Genomic DNA, 9,843 nt, shown 5'->3' with positions numbered 1-9,843 from the left:
GTTGGTGGCCTCTAGCTGCTCGGCGTGGCGGCGGCGAAAGTATGGCTCCCAGAGCGGGCTGTCGGGGACATACTGCGAATCTTCCCTCGCCGCCCGCGGTAGAGAGGCGTGGATACGCGCGATCTCCGCACGTCGCGCCGCCCCGGTGGGCGGTGGTGGCACCGGGACCCCGCTGGCGCTGATCCTCCACGCCCCCGGTACCCGCATGTCCGGCGGGACCGGGTACTCGGCCTCGAAGAGGAGCCGAGTTTCGTCCTCGTGAAGGTGGCGGCGGCCGAAGCCGTTCGCCGCCGCACCGTCGCCTGGGAAGCGCTCGGCCATGCTTTGAACTGGAGACGACGAGAGGAGAGGGAGGAAAGGGGGAGAAATGACGCTGCGGTGGTGGAGATTCTGTGCGTGTCACCGACACGCTGGGGTTCGGCTTATGTAGGCGGAGACGCCGCTCGTACGCGTGGCGGGCGAGGGGACGCGCGTCGTCCGGTCACCGCGCCGCCCGTGCGGCATCAATGGAGGAGGCTGACCGGCGCGGCAGCGCGCGGCAGCTTTGGCATTGATTCGCCGCGGGAAACGAGGCGACAAGGACAACGAAGCGGCGGGAAGAGAGACGAGTCGCTGGCAAGGAGGGCCCGCGGCTCTTTCGCGCAAAAAACGATTCGCCCGGCGCCCCCGAGTGCCCCCCAGCGCGCCGGGTTCGGGTTGGATCCGCCGGTGCTAATTTCGGTCCGAGCAGGCGAAAAATGAGTCCTTGGGACGTGACTGGGTCGATTTTTTGACACCAACGGCTGAAAAATCGTCTGAAGGACTTCGTTAGGGACGCGGCCGGAGATGCTCTGTGTCGTGATAGCAACCATAATTCCACAAGAAAGTCCACCGCAACAACACGGATAACGCACAAAAACACACACATACACAGTTCCAACAGCGAGAGAAAAAAGAGCACTGCTGCGAAGCCAACGAAACACTCGAACACTGATCATGTCAGATGGTGCCGCCGTTGCAGCGCAGGACCTGGGCGTTGACCCACCCGCCGGCGTCGCTGGCGAGGAAGCCCACGAGCGGGGCGATGTCTTCGGGCATCCCCAGCCTCCCCAGCGGCGCCTCCGCGATGTACCGCTCCGCCTCCTCGTCCGTCTTGCCGCCGTAGAACATGGGCGTGGCCGTGGACCCGGGGGCCACGGCGTTGGCGGTGATCCCGGTGCCCCGCAGCTCCCGCGCCAGGATCCTCGTCATGGTCTCCACGGCCGCCTTGCTGGCCGCGTACGCCGCGTAGCCCGGCCGCAGCGACCCGACCCCGGACGACGAGAAGGTGACGATCCGGCCGCGGCCGTCGCGGGCCAGCCGGCGCGCCGCCTCGCGGAGGCACAGGAAGGTGCCCCGCGCGTTGGTGCCGAAGGCCGCGTCGTAGGTCGCCTCGCTCGTGTCCGCCAGCAGCGGGTAGGAGGTGTCCATCACCGCCGCCGCCGTCACCAGCACGTGCAGCTCCCCGCCGAACGCCGCCGCCGCCGCGTCGAACAGCGCCCGCACCTGCGCCGTGTCCGACACGTCCGCCTCCACCGCCACGGCGCGCGGATCATGGTCGGCTCCGTGCGCGGCGGCGTTGATGCCGGCCACGAGGTCCCGCGCCGGCGCCGGGTCCCCGACGTAGGCGACGGCCACGCGCGCGCCGAGGGACGCCAGGTGCCGCGACACGGCCGAGCCGATCCCGCCGGCGCCGCCCGTGACGATCGCCACGCGCCCGTGCAGCATCATCGGCGCGGTCACGCTCGCGGGGGCGCCGACGTCTGCCTCCGCCGTCGCCATGCCTGCGTTGGCTCGCACGCTGCGGTGCTCCACTACTGCCCTGGAAGACTCGAACAAGATGATAAACCGTCACACACAGCCGGCGAGTGATAGGAGAACGAAGTCATGCAAACACTAGAAGAAAGAAGCAAGAGCGAAATGCATACTTCGGGCTGCGCTCTCACGTATATCGTGCTTTCTTCTCTTCCAGGAGCAAAGAGCGTGATCTGTGCACAAGATGAATAACAAGCCTGAACGCTACCCGCGTGCTTATATATACCCAAATGATAAGTGGCACACGTCAGATGCGCGGCATTCCAACCCTAACGTTTTTCGATGGCGATCCTAGTCACACAAGGATGACAAATTCCAGTGATATAATAAGTTTCTGCCGAAAACAAACTAAAACACGAAAGTTGTCATACTTGCCAACTAAAATTATCATCCTCACGTAACTAAACTTGCGATCGAAAACGTTCAGAGATACCCTGTGTTCTGGGTCCATCCCCGACAACACGCAGGAGATATGCGTATCAGCATAAATTCATGATGACCATTTACATTAAGATAGTAGATACAATCATACAAGCACAGAGAAACAAACTTAGAAAAGGACTGGTGCTGGCACAAGGCTGGCCGCAAGCCCGATCGGCCAGGACGAAACGGTGAGGAGCCTCCTGGTCATGGGGTCCCAACATTTTCCTAGAGTGGCAGTTCTAAGAACTCTACAGTGATTTCCCTCTCTGTGTTTAGAGACATAAATGGCGAAACAAGGCACGTCGATATTGGCGGTGGCATACACGTCGAGCAACAGCACAGTTGTCCAAATCACCCAGTTCATGCACGCAACCACGACATGCTGTGCTGTAATGCAGATGCTACAAGGAAATGGTAGTAGGGTTCATTTCATGCAAGTAGTACGATCATGCAGGTACATGCACCTGAGCTATCTTCTACTCCCTCCGTCCCAAAATACTTGTCATCAAAATGGATAAAAAAATATGTATCTAGAACTAAAATACATCTAGATACATCCCCTTTTATCCATTATGATGACAAGTATTTTCGGACGGAGGGAGTACTGGTAGACGTCTCTTTGGAAACGTGAATTCTTGTGCAAGCAGTGTAATGACACAGACACACGTGCAAGTGCAGCTAACATCGATGGCACTGCCCTTGACAGTTGACACGTGCAAGTGCAGGCAGCTAATAGCGATTCGACTGAATGCAGTGGTTCAAACTTGTAAGCACATACTAGTAGTATGAATGAACATGGACGCATGTGTTCGTACCTGCTGCTGAAACATCCCAAACGAAACGGATCGAACAAGCTTCACGCTGGAGAGAATGAAGCCCAAACAAATAGAAATCAGCTTGATACTACTCCCTCCGATCCAAAATAAAGTGTCGTGGTTTCAGTTCAAATTACTTGATACTGTAGAATCCCAGTCGAACTGAGCCTGAAGCAGCAGACATGGGGAGCAGACGCAAACGTTTATAAAGGGGCCAGGCTGTGCACGAACTTGTCCTGTGCTAATGAGGACTTCACGTCACGTGGATCAAATATCATCGTGCCGTATCTCCTCCTTCATTCAAAGCTCGGACCGTGACTCTGCTGCTCTCCCTCCGTAGCCCTCTCACTCAAGTCAGAAAATATATCGCCCCATGTGCTCCATGCATGCCTCCTCTGCTCTGCCCACGTACAACAACGGATCTGTACTACGAGCCCAACGCTGCATTTCGCAAAAAAGGGCCAAAAAAAAGCGGACAGGCAGTAGTCCAGTGTAGAGCACTCTGCCTGCATTCAACATGCTCCTTAACCAAAAGATTCTCATATGAAATACAAGATCAGGGAACACATCCCAATCACAAAATTTCAAACAACAAGCCACTCACAGAATCAAGGGACTAGAAAGAAAAAAGAAAACGGGAGTTCTTTGTTCTTGTTACTTTCTCCAGCACTACAACACTCGAAACATAAGCCCGCGTGCTTATATTTTCGACGACACACGGGAGGTACGCGTATCATCGTGATCACCGTTTGCAGTACATTATTAAGATACAAAATCATGCAAGCACAAGCCAACAAACTTAGAGCATCTACAACCGGACTTGATAAATTTGGCCCCTCAAACTTCCGCGGACGCGTCCGGATACGCATGCGGGCGCATCCGAACGGGCCCTCATATTTTCTTCTGTGCATCCACATATCTCCAATCCGAACTATCAAATTCAAGCAAATACATGCATGTCGACCATGCCACCCAATATCGCATGTAAATAGCAATTATTGGTATCAAGCATATATAGCGTTTACATAAAATTTATTTGAAGTGTCAAACTCAAGCATTGCCTCTTTGGTTGCCATTGTAGATTCACATGTACTCCACGAGATCATTGAGTAGCTGCGCGTGCACCTGCTGATTTCGAAGATTCTGGTGCATCCGTAGAAAGTTCATAAGTTGAGCCGCATCTTGATCTTCCGGGATTTCAACTTGTCATCCGCGTGCTTCAAAATCATGGGTTTCTACACCATCACCCTCATCCTCGACAATCATATTGTGCAGAATAACACAACATGTCATCAGCTACCACAAAGTTTCCGATTCCCACATCATTGCAGCGCTCCGCATAATTCCCCAACGAGTTTGAAGCACACCAAATGCCCTCTCCACGTCCTTCCTAGCCGCTTCCTGCATTGTTGCAAAGTTTTTTTAGAAAAGGAGGATGGTCCCCGGCCTCTACATCTGGGGGATGCATGCGGCCATTTTATTGATTATTCTTAAGAATCTTACAAAGTAGAACAAAAATATGTCTGAATCCACCATCTTGGCAATCTGCCGCTACTCCTATCCATATGATGAAAGGGTGCAAGCTGGGCCACATACCCAGACCTCTCACCTAAGCCTAACATCTAAACTCGGAGGCCCCGATCGAGCCATCTGCCAGGTCCAGGGCACAAACCGGTCCGACGCACTCACATGTGTCGTCGTCGCCTTCTTCCACTGGTCCGTCTTCAGAGTAGATTGAGGTGTCAACCTTGACAGGTCCTCCGCCATCGACACCACCACGACGCCAAACGACGACCTCCACCTACGAGAGCCTTGGCAGGTCCTCCACCTCGACGCCACCACGACGCCAAACGTCGACCTCCACGAACGCGAATCCATCTCCAAGCAACGGACGTAGATCCATGCTAGGATAGGACCGCGCCACCGCCGTCGCCCACCACCCGCAAGCGCCACCCAACCCCAAGGTTCCCAAAGCAGCGCCTTCAAGAAGGGAACGGCACCATGAGCGCCGCCGCCGCCCAACAAAGTTAGGGCTTTCGCCCGGGAGACCTAGGGGAAGGGGAAGTGAGGAGATTAATCCATACTGACGCCTCCAAGCAGGAGAACGACGCCCTCAGGCGTAGCCGTCGGCGCGACCTGTCATGGTCGGCCAGGGATTTCTCCCGAACTAAATCCCCGCCACCAGCAGTGCCTCCTGTACTGAACCGGCGACCAAGGGAGGCGCGGCCCTACCAGGCTGGCCCGCACGCCGAACAGGGGAGGAGGGGAGGCGCCAGGTCGCGCACACCGACCGCCGCCAGCCGCCAACGACCACTGGGATCCCGCCGCCCACATGGCCAGGACGCCGGATCCACCGCCCGCACGGCTGCTCGCTCGAGCCTGTCGTGCCTCGCCAGAGGAGCCGCCGTTCCAGATCCAGATTGTTGCAAAGTGGCTCTGTTTATTGCCACGCGGCTCCGATATGGTCTTCACAAACGCCGCCCCACGCGGCCAGGACGCCGGATCCATCGTCCGCACGGCTGCTCGCAGGAGCCTGCCGTGCCTCGCCAGGGGAGCCGCCGCTCCAGATCCGCATTGTTGCAAAGTGGCTCCGATATGGTCTTCAAAACGCCGCCCACTGAGGATAGATACCATCAACAAGATAGTACCCCATGTTGTAGTCCCGACCGTTGACGATGTAGTTGCACGACGGTCATTCCCCATTGCAAAGCCTCCTGAACACCGAATATCGTTGAAGCATATTGATGTCGTTGTGAGAATCGGACATTTCAAAGAAAGCATGCCAAATCCATAAGTCATGTAATGCCACCGCTTCTAGTATGATGGTGGCCTCTCTGGTGTGATCTTGATACATTCCCCGTAGACATTTGGGGCAGTTTTTCCATTGCCAATGCATGCAATCAATTGATCCGGGCATTCCTGGAAACCCCTTGCCTCTCCAATAGCCAACAACTTCTCTGTGTCATGCGTATTTGGTTCTCTGGGATACTCCGGGCCAAACACCTCAACCATGGCGCAAACAAATTTGGCAATAGTCTTGAGGTACGTGCTCTCCCCCATCCTGACCATCTCACCAACGGCGCTGCAGCAGTACCAAGTGCAAGCATCCTTAGAGCAGCCGTGCACTTCTGCTTGGCCAAGAAAGAAAGTTGGCCGCAACAATCCCTTCTCAGCTTGAAGTAGTCGCCGTGTGCCTCCAGTCCCTCCACAATGCGCAAAAACAATGGTTTCCACATGCGAAAACGGCAACGAAACCATGGATCATAGGGGAAAGCAGGTGTGGGAGCAAAGTAGTCATTGTGCAGTAGCTTTGCTCCAGACACCCTGTCCCGGTTGATCACTCTTCTCCCTTTGATTGAGCCCTTAAAGTTGAGAATATGCTCCACTTGCCGATCCATTTCCTCTTACATGCCCATGAGCATGATCATGTCCATTTCTTCGTCCGAATCCGACAATCGAAGAACTCATCTTGAATCATTTGGTCAAGCTCCGTCGGTCCATACGCCTCGTCCGACGAAGCATCGGAGTCCATCATTTACCTAACAAAATCACAATAATTTCGGTCAGTCAATGTGTCGAACACATCAAGCGCAAGGCGGAGCCGGAGAGTTGCCGAACGTACCATGGTGGCGTCCGGGCCGGCGAAGACGGGAGCGCTCTTCTGGAGCTGGTGGCGGAGAGCCTGGGAACAGCTGCGAAGGGCGCGACAACGGAGCTGCGAGCAGGACGACACAGAGGAGGAAGAAGAGAGGAGAGAGCAAATGAATTCGGCGGCTCGAAGGAAGGGGAGGGGGATTTGGTGCAATTTGAGATAGGGTCGGGTTGTCGGGTCCGACGTGGCGGTCGTGTTCAGGCACGCCCGGACGCCTTCATATCTACCCCATATTTGGGCTGGATATGAGGATGCCGGTCAGCCCGGGCATTTGAGGGCCATTTGAAGGGTCTGTCTAGGTCAAGAAATCGTGACCAGGCGACCCGCGTGGGCGTATAAGATGGATTTGAAAGGTCCGGTCCTAGGACTACCTGCTGGCACAAGGCTGGCGGCAAGCTCGATCGGCCAGGGCCGGGACCGGGAGGAGAGGAGAGGGATCTCATAGGGGGTCCCAACATTTTCCCTAGATTGGCAGATCATAGTGATTTTGCTCTTTGTGTGTCCAGACATAAATGGCAAAACCGGGCCGGCCACGTTGATATTTGCGGTGGCTTGTGGGGTTGATGTACGCAACCGCAACCGCCCTTTGAGCTGCAGCAGGGTTGCCATTCGATCACCTGATTCCTGTGCACAGATCGTTGTCCCAGTCACACAGTTCAGACACGCAACCCGCACGCTGAGCTGCGATGCAGATAGTACAACGAAATACAGTACGTACGTACCAGTAAGGTCCATGTGCAGGCAGTACAATCATGCATGAACATATGCATGTGGGGCACTGCTGTTCTTGAACCGCAAGCAGTACAGTAACAACGACGGACTGAATGCAACGGTGCAAACTTGTAGTATGTGACAATCAACCGCGGGTAGCATGCAGTAGGCTTTTAATGTCTGAATGAACACAGAAGCCTGTTTTGTAGTGACCTGATGATGCCGAAAAGCCCCAAGACCAACGGGTCCAACGAGCTTGACACTGAAGAGAATCCCAAACAACGGGTCGAACAGACATTTATCTTTCTTTTCTTTAGAAAAGACAGACGTTTATCAAGTGGCCAAAATGTACACATGGTAGTGAACGCAAATCAAGAAGGAAATCATACCACTCCCTCCTACTCAACTAACTTTGTATTCCTTCCGTTTTTATTTAGTCTGTATATTAGTACTCCCTCAGGTCCTTTTTAGTTTGCATATAAAATTTGTCTAAAGTCAAACCTTGTAAAGTTTGACCAACTTTATAAATAAAATGCTAACATTCACAATATGAAATCAATATTAATAGATATGTCATGACTTAAATTTTCATATTGTATAACTTTAACATGGTAGATGAGTGACTATAAATGATGACTATATATGGCATGGCAACATCATATAGCCAACAACAGTTGGCTATACTATTAACCATGCTCTTATACATCATCATCATGGTGGTGTCATGTTTCAGGAATCAGGACCATGCCGCAACCACAATTAGCAACTCTCTTCCTCATCAACCCTGGCTCGGTTCGTTCTCAAAAAAAAAAAACCCTGGCTCGGTTCGGCAGCCAGTGGTTCTTGGTACTGTCAGTGAGTCAGTCCCCCTGTCCCCAAATAATTGCCCTTATTTTAAATTGTCCCCCTGTCCCAAAATAATTGTCTCGGTTTTAGTTCAAGAGAGAGTAGAGAACATAGGAATTTGGAAATCGAGGTGCTAGTGAGCTGGATGAGCAGAATAGGGTGATGGCGGGCAACCGAAATCGGTACAAGTGCAATCTCCTCCCTCTGAGAAAGTAGGAGTGGGATCTTGAAGAAAGCTCAACGCTGCATTTCGCAAAACAAAGAAGGGGCCAAAACCCCGACTACCACCTTACTTCTCCGGTGCCGGCAGCCCACCCCCATCGACCCGAGCCGTCAAGCCTGGCAAGCCCTTAGGTCATTTGTAATCAAATTTTAGCAATTCTAGGATTTGCTTTTGTGCTCAAAACAAAATTCTGGGAGGGTCTTCCTGCCTGCATGCGCTAGTAAGCAGTAGACCGGCAGTAGTCCGGTGTAGAGCATTCTGCATTCAACATGCTCTATAACCAAAAGATTCTCATAGGAAATAATAGATCAGGCATAAAACTTCAAACAGAACACCACACACAGAATCAAGGGCAGCCCCAGTGCATGTAGCTCCCGCTTGCGCAGGGTCTGGGAAAGGGTCCGACCACTTTGGGTCTAGTACACAGAATCAAGGGACTAGAAAAAACGGGAGTTCTTTGTTCTTATTACTTTCTCCAGCACTACAACACTCAGAAAAAAGCTTGGTACCTTAAATGTTGTCTAGAAGTATCGAAAACCGGCTCCTTTAGTCTAAACAATAACAAATGGCTGAAATTACTTAACCAACAAGACTCCGAAACAAAAATAGGAATAGGAAAGGGGCCACATATAAGAACGCGATGTCACCAGGTATATAAGAGACCTAAACGATGAGAACCAAGTCACACCACCTAACTTTAGTTTCCCATGTATGATGATCCGCGCATATTTCGAAGCCTGACCGAGTTTTGCGCAATGGACTACCGCATGTGTTAACAGTAACGAGCGTAAGAAATATATCACGCTAGTTGGCACTCGCGACGCCGCTTTCAGCTGTGGTGGGTTTGGAAGCGTTCGGCTCTTCCCCGATGGCAGGGGCGGTGCTCTCCTTGCTCGGTGTCTGCTTCTGTGCAGCGGAGTTCCCGTTAACTGCGCTCTTCTCCTTCTCATCAACGCCCTGGACAATACAAGGATAACAATCTGGCATCAGGACCTATAACAAACACCACCTTAACCAGTACTCGTCAAATTCTAAAACTGTCAACAACAGAGCGCTCTAGTGCATGGAATCAACACTTGCCTGCCCCTGAAGCGGTTGTTGCTTTGCTCTCTTTTCTTGCATCAACTTCTGTCGGTTCTCGTAAAATGCAAAGTCATCCAAAATTGAGGTCTTGCTGACATGTTCCTTGAAAATCTTGAGCATTTGAAGACCTTGCTCAAGCTTAACCTGCAGCGTAAGGGAGACAGTGGACCAGTGCTTTCAGTAATAAGTTTAGATAGTCTACTACTACTGGAAACATCAATCATACTGCCAAAGAAGCATTATATAAATACAATGAC

General features: G+C 52.7%; 2 protein-coding genes across 2 annotated transcripts in view; both read right to left on the bottom strand.

The window, feature by feature from the left end:
• Nucleotides 1-835: 835 nt before the first annotated feature.
• LOC123107826 (NADPH-dependent aldehyde reductase-like protein, chloroplastic) lies at nucleotides 836-2,012 on the bottom strand. The gene is made up of 2 exons (XM_044529734.1): nucleotides 1,947-2,012; nucleotides 836-1,840 (listed from the first exon to the last, which is right to left on the bottom strand). The coding sequence occupies exon 2, from the start codon at nucleotides 1,798-1,800 to the stop codon at nucleotides 979-981; it is 822 nt and encodes a 273-aa protein (XP_044385669.1). The 5' UTR covers nucleotides 1,801-1,840; nucleotides 1,947-2,012; the 3' UTR covers nucleotides 836-978.
• Nucleotides 2,013-8,941: 6,929 nt separating this feature from the next.
• LOC123105013 (YTH domain-containing protein ECT4) overlaps nucleotides 8,942-9,843 on the bottom strand; it is a gene marked incomplete at its 5' end in the record, with an annotated part of 4,174 nt that continues 3,272 nt past the window's right edge. Inside the window, 2 exon segments of the mRNA XM_044526972.1 lie at nucleotides 8,942-9,460; nucleotides 9,584-9,730. Coding sequence (XP_044382907.1) covers nucleotides 9,308-9,460; nucleotides 9,584-9,730 — 300 coding nt within the window. The 3' untranslated portion in view covers nucleotides 8,942-9,307.

This window comes from Triticum aestivum, chromosome 5A (genome assembly GCF_018294505.1).
Source record: "Triticum aestivum cultivar Chinese Spring chromosome 5A, IWGSC CS RefSeq v2.1, whole genome shotgun sequence".
Classification (NCBI taxonomy): domain Eukaryota; kingdom Viridiplantae; phylum Streptophyta; class Magnoliopsida; order Poales; family Poaceae; genus Triticum; species Triticum aestivum.
The sequence above is the reverse complement of the archived record's forward strand: the minus strand, read 5'-3'. Positions and strand labels throughout refer to the sequence as shown.